The following is a 17898-nucleotide window of genomic DNA, read 5'->3' on the forward strand; positions in this document are numbered from 1 at the left end:
AGAAGAGACATCTCATTAACAACTGGAGAAATGCCAAAGAACTTTGGATATCTGCTTGGGGGGTTTCTGATGCAGTATTAATTTAACAAGGAGCCAGGAGTGAAACCGAAAGTAGACTGACCAGCTAGCTGAATCAAATTATGTTGCTATGGGGTGGGGGGAAACCTCTAACATTTTACTTTTTGATACTTGTACTTCCAGGGTGAATTGAATGTGTGGGGGGGGGTGGAGGAGAGGCAGAAAGAAGAGCTAACTTGTCCGTGGCTGGGGGCGCAATCTGGACGGTTCTGCCGGGGCGCAAGATCACCTAACTACTGCTCTGCGCCTCTGGACCAGGGGTGAATGGTGCTCATTGGGACTGGGAGGGTGGAAGGCAAGGAGGCCAACAGTAGGTGGCGCCAGAGCCAAGGAGTGGCTGAGCAAATGCGTTCTGTGTCTGAGATGGAGTGGGAAGGGGCTGGCAGCCACCGCAGCCATCCCTTGTCTGCCCTCACGGACCGGCCAGAATCCACTGGGCAAATGCTCATCTTGCCAGAGTCTGGGTCTTCTGCTGTTGCTCTCTCAGAAACCGTGCCCAGGTGGGATGTTTCGTTTTTTGAAGCTGCTTCATCCCTGAGGAGGTTGGAGGTGACGCAACTCCTGCATCTCTGACGTGGGAAGGTTTGGAGGTATTTCAAATTCCCCCCTTCTCCCTTGGCTCCCTGGAAAGAAGGCATCTTTACATTTTGAGCGCATTTCACAGGCCAGGAGCCAAGCACCCCTTCCTGAGGGGGAGAAGAGGCCCAGAAAAGATGAGCCCTTCCCAGCCCAAAGGCGTTCCCCTGAGATTCAGCTTCCGGGCTATGGCTAACCAGGCTAGGAGCAGGAATATTGGGAGCGGGAAGGAACTGATGTCATCTGCCAGAGCAGCTGGCTAATTGAAGGGAATGAGGTGATAACAAGGCTTTCAAATCTGAACTCTTGTTTGCGGCTGATTAGCATAGAGGGAGGTGGAGAACAAGGGCAATCGGAATCATACTCTGGGTAGTTGGTTCCTTTTCTTTGTTCGGGTTCCTACGTCACAGCAGCAGTTGAAATGGCAACACTCCTTTGCAAGATTGTCCGCCTTTTTAATTGTTTGTTATGGAAAATCAATAAAATGATAAGTTGCCCCTGCCAAAGGGTTGCATGACATCTGGCTGAAGACTTTTTGTGCTAAACGTTGAAGCTATGCTGGTGTGTGTTTGTGTGTGTGTGTGTGTTTGTTGCAGAATGGTTTAATTAGCTCATTCTCCTCCTAGCACATCGTCTTCATTCAACTCTGGCTGTTGAATGAATGCTTTCTTATAATCATTCTTATTTTTAAGTGGGCTTTGGCCTCCTTCCAGACAGCAGCTTGAAAGGGAAGCAGAGGAAAGCTCAAATGATGACAGAAGGCAGGGGCATCCAACAACCCAGAGTTTTGGTTTGGATGTGACACTTTGAGAATTCCCCAAGCCATCCCGAAGCCCCCATTTCACTCTGGTCCATCTGAGTATCTCCTTTCCACCCATGCCTCCCCTCCCCCCAAATATTCACAATTAAGAAATCAGAAAACAACCCCCACCTCTCTTTCGACAGAACTAGATGGAATGATCAGGCATAGCAACTCCTGCAGAGAGGATAAAACCAAAATGTTTCCAAGGGACACATTTATCAAACAAGATATCTGCCCATAGCTCAGTCAGTAGAGTGTGAGACTCTGCATCTCAGGGTCGTGGGTTGGAGCCCCACGTTGGGCAAAATATTCCTGCATTGCAGGGGGTGGACTAGATGACTCTTGTGGTCCCTTCCAACTCTACAATTCCATGATATCCTGTGAGGAGTAGTCAACTGAGTTTTACTCAGAAGAGATGCGTCAAAATCAACACAGCCACGTAATTTGTGCCCATCAATTTAAATAGGTCTGCTGTGGAAAGGACTGATGTTGACTACAACCCTGATGTTTTCTGATTATTTTATAGAGCGTTTCCCTCAATACCAAAAAATGGAGGCAGAGACAATTTACTGAATTTCAAAACCACCGAAGCTTTATTGAATGAACGAATCAATTTATTACAGTTACAAACCAGAATATGGACTTCTACAGAGATAGACTAGTGGAATGAAATTCACGGCATGTGTCACACTCAGGGAAAATTTGGAAAAGATGGAAAAGATGATGTATAGGGAAAATGTATAAAACAGGAAATAAGGCTTGCTGGAAGTGTAAAATCAAAGAAGGCAATTTCTACCATATGTGGTGGACATGCGAAGAAATGAAGAAATATTGGGAACTTATTTATAATGAGTTAAAAAAAATATATTTAAATAAACTTTTCCCAAAAGGCCAGAGGCCTTCCTATTAGGAATAATTGGGGATGAAATCAAAAAAGAAGATAAGACATTATTCCAGTATGCTACAGTTGCCACTAGAATATTAATTGCTCAAAATTGGAAAAGCCCAAACACCCCAGCGATTAGAGATTGGCAAATAAAATTATTTGAATTTGCTGAACTAGCAAAAATGACACAAAAAATCAGAAACCAAAAAAATACAAAGTTTATTAGTGACTGGAATAAATTTATGATATACATTGAAGGGAATTATAGAAACTTAAAAACTATAGCAGGTTTGATATAGATCTTACGATGTGTAAACCATTAACAATTATCAGCTGCACTTTGGTGGTCTCTAGCTGTTATGATAAAGATAATGGGGATTATAATTGTTTTTGTTATTAAATTAAAAAAAAAAAGTTGAGTGGAAAATAAGGTGATATTCTAAAAGGAATGTTAAGAGATTAGGATTTGCTGAATTAACAAATTGAACTAGAGAACAAGAAGGGGAGGTATGAGGAAGTCAAAGAAATATGTGACTGAAAAACTGTTATTGAAACTGAATTGTTTTTTAATATTTTTCTTTTTCTTTTTCTTTTTGTGTTTATATAAAATTGGAAAATCTAATAAATATTCATTTAAAAAAAAAAAACAATTATCAGCTGCAGGAAAAAGAAAGTATTTATATTAAGAAGCCTGAAATCGGGAGGGATGGAGGTCAATAGGTGTGTAGAGGAAAGATTTAAATATTTGAAGATATAAAGATTCAAGTGTGAAGACAAAGAACTGTAATGGAAACCAGTGGCGTAGCGTGGGGGTGCAGGGGGGGCCGGCCGCACCGGGCGCAACATCGGGGGGGGGGGGCGCTCGCACTCGCAGCTCTCTGCCCCCTGCTAAAATCCACGGGTTAGGGGGCGCAAATTACTTGCCTTGCCCCGGGTGCTGACAACCCACGCTACGCCACTGATGGAAACTGATGTTATTTTTATGTTATGTTTGGATATCCCTTTTGAAATTGTTGATTTGTTTTCTCTTTTGGTTATCTAAGTGAAATTCAATAAAAAGAAATGGAAAAAAAAGAGATAGAGAACATGTAGAAGAAGAAGAAGAAGAGTTTGGATTTGATATCCCGCTTCATCACTACCCTAAGGAGTCTCAAAGCGGCAGCTAGACTGGTGACTGGGGGCGGCCGCCGAGACCATATAACCCCGGTCTTGAAAGACCTACATTGGCTCCCAGTACGTTTCCGAGCACAATTCAAAGTGTTGGTGCTGACCTTTAAAGCCCTAAATGGCCTCAGTCCAGTATACCTGAAGGAGCATCTCCACCCCCATTGTTCTGCCGGACGCTGAGGTCCAGCGCCGAGAGGCTTCTGGAGGTTCCCTCATTGCGAGAAGCAAAGCTACAGGGAACCAGGCAGAGGGCCTTCTCGGTAGTGGCGCCCGCCCTGTGGAACACCCTTCCAGCAGATGTCAAAGCGATAAACAACTACCTGACATTCAGAAGACATCTTAAGGCAGCCCTGTTCAGGGAAGTTTTTAACGTGTGATATTTTAGTGTATTTTTGGTTTCTATGGAAGCCGCCCAGAGTGGCTGGGGAGGCCCAGCCAGATGGGCGGGGTATAAATAATAAATTATTATTATTATTATTATTATTATTATTATTATTATTATTATTATTATAACATTCTCCTTTCCCTCCCCCGCCCAACAAACACTCTGTGAGGTGAGTGGGGCTGAGAGACTTCAGAGAAGTGTGACTGGCCCAAGGTCACCCAGCAGCTGCATGTGGAGGAGCGGAGACGCGAACCCGGTTCCCCAGATTACGAGACTACCGCTCTTAACCACAACACCACACTGGCTCTCATATATATGTAGGTTAAAATCAAAATCTATAAGCTAGAACACAGTAAAGAATACAGATGTGAAACTATTAAAATGTGTAGTTTAAGACCTTAACCGCTACTTTAAAATATGCATGTCAATGCTTTATTATAATTAAGGCAGGTAAAATAATTATTACTCTTAATAGTATTCATTGCTATGAGGCTTCTTGAAGCAATTCAGAATACAATCAACATTAGCAGAACACTTTCCTTTACAAGGACAATTTAAAAAGCAACAATTTAAAAGCAATAAAAAAGTTATATTGCATAGGAAAGAATTCTAAAACAACAGCAATGATCACAATTAGCAACAAGACACAATGAAACAGCAAGCAAAAATTGCCACTCCATCATCGCTGAGCCTTGAAACTTGTGTCTTCTCCCCATAATCGAAACTGACATCAAGTCTTATGTCATCTGGAAGAGAATGAAGGAGAAGAGAGATGAATTTCTGCCACATTTACTGATTCACCAAATTGACCTGGCCCCCATTCCACCCTATTTACAAGGAGGCTTTATGGATCCTGTCTTTGGGGGCAACGACTCCTTCCAAGCCTGCAGTTTGGCCATCTTTGTGCTGTGGCAGGATTTCACAGCCACATGACCCAGGAGGTCTGCATCAAGCAAGGATGCTGCAGCTACTGAGTGGGCTCTCCTTAGTCTGGAAAGTGCGTCCCATGTCCCCAGGCTGTGGGTGTTACCTTCTTTGGGGCAGAAGTGAGCCAGCTCCAGAGGGACGAGAGCATGCTGTAGAGAACAGAAAAGACCGTACTGGATCAGATGACTGATCTGATCCTCAACCCTCCCCAAATAATGGGTGCAAGAGAACATGGAAGCAGACCCAAGCCAGGGAAGACTTGCCTCCATCATGGGATGAGTGAGTTCTATTGCCTGGCCCCAATCCCTTGCCCCAGGCGACCTCAATGGGTCCTGCAGCCTACTAGGCAGAGGTGGAAGTGTAAGATCAAGGAAGAGGGCAGGAAATGTCTCCAGCCTTGTCCGGCATCCCAGGGACACACATTGTGTTGTGTGCCTGATACCAGACTGTGATTCCTCCTGTGGGAATCCTTTCACAAGCCACTCTGGGAGCCTCTTGGGGCTGTGAAGGTGCCAAAGGTGAGAGACAACTTCAGGCAACTGAGCCTTCTTGCACAGGACATCAGCCAACTAATGCCACTGGCTGCCAGTTGCCTCTCCGCTGCAATCGCACTTGTTGTGTAACCTCTCAGTTCCTGTGGGAGGAAAGGGGACCTCAGGATCAGGAGGCTGGTCTGGGGGAAAGAGGCAGACCACTGTGAAGCCCTTTACACTCTCAGAGAGAGATCCGTTTCTGTTCTAAAGTGGCAATGTCCTCCAGCCCCAAATTGTAGCTCTGCATCCAAGGCCCTCCTTTGGCTGTCTGGGCAAGTGGGCCTTTGCTGGCTCGTCCATGTGGCCAGCTTGCCTTACAAGAGGGGAAGGGCCCAAGAGGTGCACTGCTAGGTGGCGGCTTCTCCATGAAAGCTTTCTAGGTCAAACAGCCACTGAGGCCATCAAGATACTTACATTCATCAGCAAGTTCAGGATCTTAGTGCTTGGGGCCTCCCAGAGGAGGCCTCGCAGCATCAGAGTGTAACGTTCCTCTAACTCCTGCAGGCAATGGCAATGAGGGAGAGGATGCGCCAAGCAGGGGAAAGAGAGATCAGATGTTGAGCAATGGGAGCAGTGCTTAAAGCGTGTGAAGAAGAAACAACAACTAGAGAAGTCAAATTTCAAGGCTAACAACTTACCTGCTTGTCGGGCTCAGTTTTGACCTCAATGACTGCCGCAAAGGCTGCATGCACAATCAGGCTGTGGAGCTTCAGTGGTAATTTGGGCTTCATGAGGCTGGAGAGAAGGAGGGAAAAGTTTTTAGACTCTGTCTCATATTGGGGGAAGCATCAAATACATGTCATTCTCTTGAACTTCTAGTGAATTCATGTGTTAGCTTAAACCACTTTTGACAATCAAGCAGCGTATCAATTTTACAGGGTAAAAATGAATAAAGGTAAAATTAAAATAAACACACGAGGGCACTGTTTATGTGGCAGTCTACCTGGCACTTGGTTGCAAGCCTCTAGGTCTTAGTTAATCCCACCCCTAAAAGCTGAGCCATTTTGCAGTCATCTCTAGACAATATAGCTTCTATTTTCTCTCTCACATCTCCACTCACCCTGTAAATAGTTGCTGCATAAAGAAAGCTTTTTGAACGCAAGAAACCCAAGAAATTGTAAGCAATTCTTCCAATCGAATTCACTGAAGTGGCAAGGTCTGGTAACAGCTTTCCACATTCTGCCCCCCCCCCCCGCCAGCTCCTCATCAAGCTCAAAAAACCCGGTATACCTCAGTTGGTAAAGGGCTTCCAGCGCCATAGCAAGGGCCAATTCAGGCTGCGTAAAGCACGCAATCCGTCCCATGAGATCCTGATAGAGAACAGAGGGCGGAGGGGGAAAACATCAGTTCCCTACGGACATCAGGTGGATTCCTCCAACCCCAAACTCAGTGCAGGAATTGGCAATGTAATGCCAAATGCCTGCACAACCCTTCTCTTGGCCAGACCCCGCCAGGCCTTCCTTCTGCCCAGCATCCCCCCAATCCCATCCCCAGCTCTCCTGCCCCCCTCACCCCTGGATACCTCATGCAACCTCTCACTCACCGCAATTGCCTTGACGGCCATCTTTTTGGAGTACCTCAAGCTGTCCTTTTCTCTCTGGCGGGCGTCCGAGCAAGTGGCCAGCACGCAGCAGAGCAACATCTCATCCTTCTCCAGTTGCTGAAATGGCAAGAGTCAGGCTGTCAGTTCATGGCAGGAGGGCTTCTCTGCACCTGAGACCGCCAAAATGGGGGTATAAACAGCACTGGTGGATGGGGGGGTGGGGGGTGAGGGATTTCGTATGTACTGTGCTGTTTTCTCAAATACTAACCACAGGCGATGCCCAGACCCTGCCAGTCTCTGAACCATCTGCAACAAGAGAAGAAGGAAAGGACATGGGGGCAGGTTAGTTCATTTCTACTTATTTTCCACAGTTGAGGATTAGAGCATTAAGGCCACCCCTCCTTACGCTCCAAAATGAAAAGGAAGCATTTGCTCACGTGGGCCCACAGCAACCCTGGACTTCTTGGGGACTTTGCGGGTCCCCTTCTTCTTGCGGGCTGCCATGTCCCTCAGTCGCCTGAACCTAGAAGAGAAGGAGAGGGGCAGACCTTGTTGTTGCTGTTATACCGCCCTATACCCACAGGTCTCAGTTACAACCAGTGCTTTTTTCTGGGGGGATGCAGGGGTACGCACACCCCGAAACATTTTGTGAATCTTTGCACTTTTGTCCATTTACTGTACTGCATTTATTTTCCCCAATTTGAACTATAAAATGGTGGTTTTCTTGAGTCAAAATGAGAGTACCCCAAACATTTTTTTTAAATAGAAAAAAGCACTGGTTACAACATAAAAATCGCAGTATAAAAAAACAAAATGCATAATAAAGGTGAAAAACAACCCAGTAAAGCCCCCTCCTCAACACATTTCAAAACCTGAGACAGAAGCCTACAACCAAAATGGTGTGTGTGTGTGTGTGTGTGTAAGAGAAGACAGGGAGTCTTTGCAGCATAGCCATAACCAGTGGCGTAGCGTGGGTTGTCAGCACCCGGGGCAAGGCAAGTAATTAGTGCCCCTAACCCGTGGATTTGCGCCCCCTAACCCGTGGATTTGCGCCCCCTAACCCTAACCCTCAGATGTTGCGCCCGGTGCGGCCGGCCCCCCCTGCACCCCCCACGCTACACCACTGGCCATAACACAAATACAGGTAACCTTTGGTGAAATTGACTGGCGGCTTCGCTTGCCCACGGAGCCCACACGCTTCCGCCTGCGTGTCTCTGTCTCTCTCTCTCTCTCTCTCTCAGAGACACAGTAAAACACTCCCCTTTCTCAGTGTTCTATGCCCGCCTCCAAGAATGTGAGACTTCACTCAGAACTTCTTAACCCTGTAAGTTCTGACTCTCTCCATATTCTTTTCGATCCTCTCCCGGAGAGAGAGAGAGAGAGACAGAGTGAGTCTAGCCAGATCCGGGAGAGGATCGAAGATGAGTGCTCTGTCGCCGGGAGAGCAATGATTTTCGATCCTCTCCCGGATCTGGCTAGACTCACTCTGTCTCTCTCTCTCTCTCTCTCTCTCAGAGACACAGTAAAACACTCCCCTTTCTCAGTGTTCTATGCCCGCCTCCAAGAATGTGAGACGTCACTCAGAACTTCTTAACCCTATAAGTTCTGACTCTCTCCATATAGCCTAACAGTTTATTATTTCAGTAATTCAACTTAAAAGGTGAAACGTCTACTTCTCAGAGGTCAGTCTCTATTCTCTATTTGCAATCCTTGTTTTGCTGATTTTCATTTCATACCCCACCCTCCCCCTCTTTCCCCCTCTGTTCTTCCTAACCCAACACTGCATGCAACACTAATGTCTCACAACAAATGAAACTGATCTGTAGAAAACACAACTTGACAAAAGAGACAAGGCACGTTTTTTTTGTAAACTAAGAAATCTTCAATCATTTATTTATTTATTTATTTATTTATTTATTTTTAAAAGGAAAGGAGCAGGAAGGAGTTATCCAAGATGATCGTGGCCTAGGAGAGAAAGCAGATGGAGGGAGAGCTTTGAATCAACTCATTTGAGAATGCTGGTGGGAACTTCTTCACATCATGTTTACTCCGTTGCTGAAATTTGCAGGCAGCCGATGCTACAAGGACAAGTAGCCTGAAGGGCTGGGAAGCAGATTACACCAATTGTTGGAGGAGAACAACAGCATCTCTCACTATTACGGTACTCAGCATAGCAATATAGAGCTTCCAGGAACAGAGGCACTCTACCTCTGAAGCCCACAGCTAGAGGAGAAGCAGCAGGAGTGGGCTACTGCTTGTGAGTTTGGACTAGATGGGCTTTTCCTCTGATCCAGCAAAGCCACTTCCGCCTACAAAGGAGGTGGAGTTGCGGGCGACTGAGGGAATCCCCGGCCGCGTCAGCCCCTGGACAGCCAGTCGGCTGGCTCAGGGGGCTTGACCAGCCCTATTTATCGCTGGTGCGCCCGGGGATCGCCCTCTTTTGCCGGACTTGGTTTTTCGCCTACCTTGGGGGGGGGTGCGAGTTGATGTGCATCAGCAGGAGTCCCCCTACTGGTGGTTAACCCTTCCCGGACTTCAAGCGGACGGGCTGAAGCCGGATAGTCGGTTAGGACCTATGTCTAAGCCAATACCACTCATCACCTGTAACCACTCAAGTTGTGGCCATATTTAGCCCATTAACCTGAAATAATGGTGTCATGTGTCTTTATTTCCACTTGGGGGGGGGGAACTCGCCACGCAATAGGGATCTTTTTGTTTTTTTTTATGCACCTACAGACCCCAAACGGCTGTCCACAGGAACACAGTGGTGCATCTCATGTATGGGGGGGGGGATCCAACACTCCCCCCACCCCCAGCAAAGGAAAGATAAGGGAAGCATAAATGCCACCTTGAACTGCTTGGATGAAAAGTGGGCTATGAATGTAATAAAAAACATCCCAAAATAATGATCATGGAAGGTACCCTGGGGATCATCTAGTCCAACCCCCTGCAATGCAGGAATATGCAGCTGTACCTTATGGGAATCGGGCCTGCAACCTTGGTGCTATCTGCAGCTCCCTCTAACCAGCTGAGCTGCAATGAGATTTGAGGAAGAATGGGAAGGCGGGGAAAGGGAGGGGGGTGGGAAGAGAAGTTAAGCTGTTCAGGAAGGGGTTAAATTCCATGGGGATGCTGGCCGTGTGGGGGACCCCAAGCCCTCGCCCCAGAAGATTACAAAAAAGAAGCAGACGAAATCCTACTTACAGATTCACGATGATGGCCATCTCTTCAGGTGAAATCCGCTCCTGTTTAAACTCAACTGCTTTAAAATGCTCACACAACACTAACTCTGAACCTTGCCTCTAAGCCTATTGCTACTCCTCTCTGTCTAAAATATACAGGAAAATATGTGCACAAAATATACAAATGAAAATGAAATGATAAAGTGAAAGCAAAGCAAAGTCTACACCTATCTCCCCTGTTGGTCCCTCGCTTGCTTGCTTGCTTGCTTCTCCGTCCCAGTTCTGTCTCAGCCAACTCCTCCCAACTATCCCACGACGGGGATGTGTAGCTTCTGTCTTTTCTACAAGCAGCATGAGATGTCACAAAGATGGGCAGGACACTGTTTCCTTGACAACCCATCCAGCTTGACCCTGAACTAATCTCCCCCCTCTTTCGTTGCCATGTTTTCTCCCTAACCTTGGGACACCTGCTGTTTGCAGCTTTACGAATCACTTTTTATCACAAACAGGTTCATACATTTTCTGGCAACGTTTCTCAAGAGAGGCCACCCAAGGAATTCACCACCCACAATTTGCGGACACCGCTATGCCATCATATTGGCATCAGGTGTTTTCCAGGCCAGTGAATGTCAGCAACCCCTTCTTCTAAAGCTGCTTCCCCAGTTTCATCCAAAATAGAAAGAAATGCCATTTGGTAGCCCATTGAGAAGCTTCGGGAAGTAATGAAATACATTTCTGAAAGTTATTTATGGATGCAGAAGGTCACCACATCTTTGCTTAAGGTGAATGGAAAGGAACATTTCCCCAGGCGGCACACCACTGTCCCCGAATCTCGTCCGCTGCTTGGTCATTTCAACAGATTGTGTGTCTTAGTAAGATTTTGTACATTTCAGAAAGCTTTCCCTTGCCTACAAATGAAGTGCATGATTTTTCAAAAACTTATTAATGCCCCGTGCTTTTACTTCTGGTGTGGTAAAAAATTGCAGAATCTTGCTATCATTTAAAGCAGTGTAAGATGCTGGCTTACGTTTCCCCTCACATTTGGTGACTAGGTAGGGATATGCAGTTTTGTGTTTTGTTTTTTGAAGAGTTCCTAAGGAGTCCTGCTGCTTCCGAGTTTTATTTTGGGGGTTGTTGTTGTTTACAAAAAGGTAATCCAGTTGTAACCTTTTTCTAGGTACAATTCTGTACATTCTGGTACTACCTGTTCACTCATGGTCCCTCCAAATCCCTTTGTTTCTTTTAGCAATGTGTCCTTGTGTATCTGCATAAGCTTTTCAAAGCCTGCTACCTTTGCTTACAGAATTTCTCCTTGGTCTGACTCTGTGGAAGGCACCATGCTATTCCCCTTTAAATTAGCCATTTCGACAGAAAACATGAGAACTGGAATTTTGCTCTTGAATGGATTTCTGGATTGCCTGCATGCCAAGCACATACTTCTCCCACTGGGCCAGCACCCTTCCTCAATGACTGAGCTCTCATTGCACACAGCCATCCAGCAAACAAAAAAATGTTCTTGTTAGAAGGGCAGAGTGGGGAGAAAGAGATTCAGGGGCCGGTTTTAGACCCACAGTGCTCGGGTTTATTCTGTTGCCTGCTTGACATTGTGCCTCCTTCCCCCCTACCTTTTATTCCTATGAAAGTTTCACAATGTCGCTGCTTGGGATTCTGGATAATCTATGGTGTTTTTCTTTTCAGTTTTTTAAATTAATTTTCCAAAAAATTTTTTAAGACAAACAAACAAACAAACATCCTAATTGTAATTAAACCAATCTTGATAACATTGTTAAGTGACTTCCTCAAATCCCCCTGGTTGAATTTCATTGTATTTCATTTTAACAGTTTTCCAAAATCAATCTTCTCAAAAAATAATAATAATAATAATAACTTGATCACTTCACATCTTTCATTCTTTCTAATCTAGCTTGAAACATCTTAATTCCTATCCTTACATATTTAAATCCTAAGCCTATCTCGTATTTGCAAGCTTTTCCAATTAGGTTATCTTGACATATTTAGCTAAATAATCTTTGAATTTTGTCCATTCTTCCTGGTACTCCTCCTCCTTCTGGTCGCGGACTCTTCCCGTCAGGTCGGCTAGCCCCAGGATGTGACTAGATGCTTGTAATGTATGCCAGGCAATCTGGCACAAGTGGGTAGGGTTGCCATCCGCCCGGAATTGCCGGGATTTGGCCGTTGGAAACAAGTGTCCATGCGGGAAACGCTTGAATGTCCATGAAAATCCAAACGTATAGCAATTCTACACGTGGGGAGTAGGGACACAAGCGCAAATCAGAATAAATCAAAGGCTGGGAAAGTTCAAACAGAACCCCCCCCCCACACACACACAAACACTATTCCTCAAGATTTGTGTTTAAGACACAGGATCATCGAATTGTGGAGTTGGAAGGGACACCGAGGACCATCTAGTTCCGTTATTCCCAATCAGGGGTCCGTGGCCCCATCCCTTGCCTCCCTCCAACTAATTTTCTCTCATTTTGGCATGGCAATAGCATACATTTTATGGGCGGTCTTGTTGTTTTTAGTATACCTAAAATCCTTTGCTTATTACCCACATTTTGTTCAAAAAATTGCTTTGCAGAGGTAACTACCATAGAGTTATCAAGTTTTTCAAAAGTAGGGGGTCTGCGGCTTGGCTTTTGAAAAATAAGGGGTCCTCAGTAATCAGCCAATTAGGAACCACTGATCTAGTTCCATCCCCTACAATGCAGGAATAATGCAGTTGGCCTATACAGGGATCAAACTTATGACCTTGGCATTATCAGCACCCCGCTCTGAACATCTGCGTCACCTTCAGAGTTGTTGTTGTGGGAGCTGTAGTTCACCAAAGTAAATATTGAAAGGATCCTCTTTTCACATCAAGGACAGACCATGCCAAACATCTACCTTATGCACAAAATTGACTCCCCAAGCTCTTCTTGTGTTTTAAGACGCTGGGATGTGGGGAGCCGGAAATTCCACTGGGCTGGCAGAAGCCCCTTTTGTGACTCAATAGAGCTCTGTCTTCAACCCCAATTTTAGTTTGGAAAACTCCTCCCTTTTTCTTTAACACACTCCCCTCCCCCCACTTTCCTGCATTCCACTCTTTTCCATATCGAAAGCAATTTCTAATGTCCACTGCCAGGACCAGCTGAGGATGTTTTTGCTTGAGGCAGAAACACCCTGAGCCTTGCCTCTGCTTCTCCTTTAGGAAAGGAGGCTGGAGAGGAGCAGGTTGTGTTGGCAAAACCCTCACAAGGGCCTGACCGTGGTCACAATAGTGGCATGGCTGCAAGCATGGTGCTCTATGGACCTTGATCTGCCCCCCCTTGAGCCAATGGCCTCGCAACGCCTCATGCGCAGGTTGGCCCTGCCAGTTCCTAGGGTGCCCAGTTGGATTATTTCAGTGGGGAAGGAGGAAGTTCCCAATCCTGTTCCACTGCTCTCCGCCTACTCCCCCCCCCCTCAAAGTCATCCATCTAGCCTCCACTCCATCCCACTTCAAATGAAAATAAATAATAAAAGAGCTCCCATCCAGACTCTGCAGTCTCCATAGCTGCTCTCAGAGCTCCAGTCTCCTTTGGTCATTTTGGGGACTCCCTTGAGAAGAACAAGTGGACATCTAGGAGTTGCTGTTGGTGGTGGTGGCGGGAGCAGGGCTCAGCTCCTCCTGCTCTTAAGTGTGCTCTGCTCAGTTCTGCAGCCTTATCCCTTGGCACCAGGTGCACATATGCTCTCATAACCCCCTCAAGCCAAGCCCAGTTCTTTTTCTGCCTCTGTTCTCCCTCCTACCACTGAGCCCTGGAGACAAAGCTTAATGGGGAGAGGGGAGGGCAGACCTCCCCTCAAGAGTCTATGCAATAATTCGCAGCCAGCCGCTGCTGGGCTGAAACTTGCAAGCTGCAAGCAGTATGAGGAAGGAGAGCAATTGAGAAACACCTTGGGGAAGCAATGTAGCCCTCTTTCTGCACCTGCAAGCCTTGTTGTGAAGAGCGAAGTCAGATTCCATGGTATCTGCACGACCTGATGCCCCATGCAGCACCCCCTCTCCACAGCCTCTCCCTCATGTGTGCTGCGAGGGCCCAAGGCGGCTACATTTGGAAAGTCTGGCTGAGCTTCAGAGCAGTGGAGAAACCAGCCAAGGCAAGTGTAGCTCCCCTCCAAACACCAGAACAATCTCTGCACAACGGATCTTTCATTTTGAAACAACCGCTTCCCAATAAATTAAGAGTGTGTGTGCACCAAGTACAGGAACCCAGGACACAAAAGCAGAAAGACAAAGTTGCAGAACTTGGGGTCGGGTGGGGAGCCCAACCCAACCCAGCTGTACCCACTGCCTCAGCTCCCCTCCTGCTGCCCAGCCTGCGCCCCCTCCTCCTCCCTGGTCCCTTTAGGCAGTGCTTAGTGTCTCATGAAGAATGAACACCCTAGAACTCTACTTGGCAGAATGGGGACAGATAGCTGAACTATAGAGAGCAGGCTAAGGCATACGTGGGCCACAGTGGCTGCCCTGCCCCTTCTTGATGAGCATCAAGGCTGGGGGGACAGAGAAAGAGGTCCTGCAATCCCAGGACAGGCCAGGAATCCTTATGCCTGGTACCCACCAAGAGTAGCACATGCTCAGCTGCAGCAGAAGGGGAGAGCGTGGACTACTGCGCAGGGACTGAGAGCAGCAGTGGTGGTAGTAGGATGGGCAGGGGAATGACTGTCCTCCAACAGGGTCCCTCCCCAAGCACCCTGAACCTGCTGCCAATGCCCTGGAACCATGTGGAAAGCCAAGTGTGCAACCGTGTCAGGAGTCAAGAGGAAAAGGTGGAAAGGGCGAAGCACAGGGAAGGGAGCTGGCACATGGCAAGATGGCACAAGGGGAAGGGCAGGCACCAGAGAACAGAGGCTGGGCCTTGCCTCTTCCCTCCCAACTTCGTCTCCAGTCACGCTTGGCACCTTTCGGAGTCATCCGCCCCCAGCAGGAAGCCCAGGAGGAAGCCGATGGCACTCGGCAGAACGTTGGGCAGAGGCCGTAGCAGGAGGCTGGCGAAGAGGGTGGCTGCAGGGAAGCGAAAACATTTGCATGAGAGGAGGCGGGAGCAGGAGGAAGGCCAGCTCCCAGCCAGGACAGGCAGGCCTTACCTAGCATGTTGCCACTGACGTTGTTGCTCTCAGAGTAGTTTAAAATGGTAACCGGACTAGAACTCTGCTGGGAACTTTGAGGAATAATACAACTGTAGAGTCGGAGGGGACCACAAGGGTTAACTAATCGAACCCCCTGCAATGCCTAAGGTGGGACTCGAACTCAGGACACTGAGATGAAGAGTCTTATGCTCTACCAACTGAGATATCTTGGGGGAAGGGCCATAGCTCTGCAGTAAACCACCTGCTTTTCATGCAGAAAGTCTCAGGCTCCACCCCCAGCATCTCCCAGGAGGGTAGGGAACATCCCTTGTCTGAAATCCTGGAGAGCCACTGCTTGTCAATTTCGACAATACTGAGCTAGATGGCCCAGTATATGGCCGCTTCCTGGGTTGGAAATTCAAGCGAGGTTCACTGAAACAGGTGGGCTATTGTTACAAGTCCTGGTCAGAAAGCAAAAAGGCAACATGTGCGCACCCCACCCCCCTCCACAACCGAGAGGGATGGTTATCAAAGGAGACATCAGCAACCTCTGCAGTTAACAAGGCTTCCCAGACCAGACTAGCCCTCCTGCCAGTGTGCCGGTTTACTGGCTTTCAGGGATGTTTTAGTGGATTTCCTGTTACTCGCGGCAACATTTGGACTAGATGACTTTGGAAATCCCTTCTGATTCTATGCTTCTGTACACACCACAGACCAGCCAGGAAGAGATGGGGCTCTGGGGCCGACCTGGCGACAGAGGTGGCTGTCATGTGAGCACTCAAGGCAGCGCTGATACAGTTCATAGCAAAGGACTGGTTCTGGCACTGCGTCCAGGAAGATGAGCAGAGCTTCGGCCACCGAGTGGTCACTGCCAGCTATTGACAGCCTGGCAAGGGAAGTGTTCTGTCCTGTTACCTGCAGCCTGCCTCCTTCCCAGGCTGGTCCAAAGCAAGAAGCTTGGTCCTTATACATCTGGGCCCACCTTGCAAGTTCCCCCTTTTGGCGCAAGGTGGACCTTGAACCCGCAGCCCTGAGATTAAGAGTGTCACGCTCTACCAGCTGAGCCATCCCACTGTAATTATCCCACACCTCCCCTCTTGACGAAGCTGCCTGCAAAGCTGATCTGCCGAGGAAATGTCCTTCTGCAGGCATGGTTTCAATCCAAAGAACAAATACTAGTGGTCAACTCCAAAAGTGCGGTCAAGAAACCCTGCTTGCCAAAGAACAATTGAACGCACCCTTGAAGCTACTTTGCAGCCATGTCTTTACCTGTCTCCACATCTGACACCACGTATGATGCTAGATGTGGGGCCTGCGGGCCTGTCAAGGTTCCCCACCTCTGCTCTACCTAGCCAGGCTGATGTTTTCAAATGGGGGTTAAAGCTGTGAAGCTGTTTGGATGCATGACTGGACTTGACTGTGGGGATTTCAGTTTGCTGTGTCTCAGAGCCTTAAGGATGGGCTGGCCTAGGAACCTAAGCCACCAGGTATATAAAAGTGAGGTCCACTCCAGCCAAGAGCGAAAGAAAACCACCAAGCAGCCCTGCTCCCCAACAATGTCCCCCAAAGAGGATACGGATCGTCTCGGGAATGCTGGTGTCCAGGCACTCAATTCTCTCCTGCAGCTCGTCCTGCGTGCCCGGGGTCTGGAAGAGGTCCTCCTGAAGCAGAGTATCACCCATGCGTTCGGAAGGGATGAGGTACATCCTGGATAGCATGAAGAACAATCCAGCCCTGGGGTGCATAATGTGAGGTCGAGGAATGCCACAATGGAGAGAAGCCCATCACCAAGAGAGCTGGCACAAGGGCTGAGAATTGTATCCCGCCTGCTTTCCACAGTAGCATTCCTACTACCCTTCTCCTGATTTGGGGCAATGGGAGAGTGAAATCATTCCCTGCTTCTTCTAGTCGCCAGTCTCAGAGAGCCGCTTTGCTAGGGATAGACAGACAATGGTTGGGAACACTTGGGTTCTTCTGAGCCGCTCTAAGGAATAGTATATGCTGGATGTCCCACCCGCTGCCGCTCCACCAAGGTGCCACTATACTCACAGCAGGAGCTTGTAAGAGCGAGTCGGTAGCTAAGATATAAATCAATTGGGACTTTTGGAACCTGCACACCCCAAAACTGGTACTGGATTCCAGCCCACACCCATCCTTTCAATGGTACCGTCCCCCTCAGCTCACCTGGTGGCAGGAATTCTTGAAGAGGTGGTCCACCAAAAGCCAGATCTCCTAGGCCACTCAGTGGAGTCATCACCATCCTGGGGTACGATATCCAGAAACTGCTTCTCCTGGAGGTCCAATGACAAGCGGGACTGGCATGAGAGCCTGACAGAATGTGTGCCTGTATGCATTCTTTCCTTGCTCCAGCTGGGTGGACAAGTCTTGCCCTCTGAGGCCACAACTAGTGCTGGGCAATAGCTGGCTTTCAACACGGTGATATATCACTAGCTAAACATTGCAATACACCAATATATCACAATGTCTGAAATAAGATGGAGCTATGTAGAGGCATTGTCTGGCTTCACAGTTTCCCCCCACATGGTGTTTTTTGCATAGTACACACACACATCATGATTCGCAATATATTGCCAGGTCAGAAATTATGAAACCAGTCTCACTATCTAGACTTCAAGCTGATTTGAAAATATATCTATATTGACATATCGCCCGGCCCTAGCCACAGCAAGCATCTCGAGTGGGGAAA

At 47.6% G+C, this 17898-nt stretch overlaps 1 protein-coding gene across 1 annotated transcript in view; it reads right to left on the reverse strand.

Annotated features, from left to right (window-relative positions):
- LOC310753761 (inositol polyphosphate 5-phosphatase OCRL-like) overlaps positions 1-17898 on the reverse strand; it is a gene marked incomplete at both ends in the record, with an annotated part of 531526 nt that overhangs the window by 169203 nt on the left and 344425 nt on the right. The window contains 1 exon segment of the mRNA XM_083595104.1: positions 15939-16066. Within this exon segment, the coding sequence (XP_083451230.1) occupies positions 15939-16066 (128 nt within the window).

The sequence above is a fragment of the Podarcis filfolensis genome, assembly GCF_964270895.1.
Source record: "Podarcis filfolensis genome assembly, chromosome: W".
NCBI classification, from domain to species: Eukaryota; Metazoa; Chordata; class Lepidosauria; order Squamata; family Lacertidae; genus Podarcis; species Podarcis filfolensis.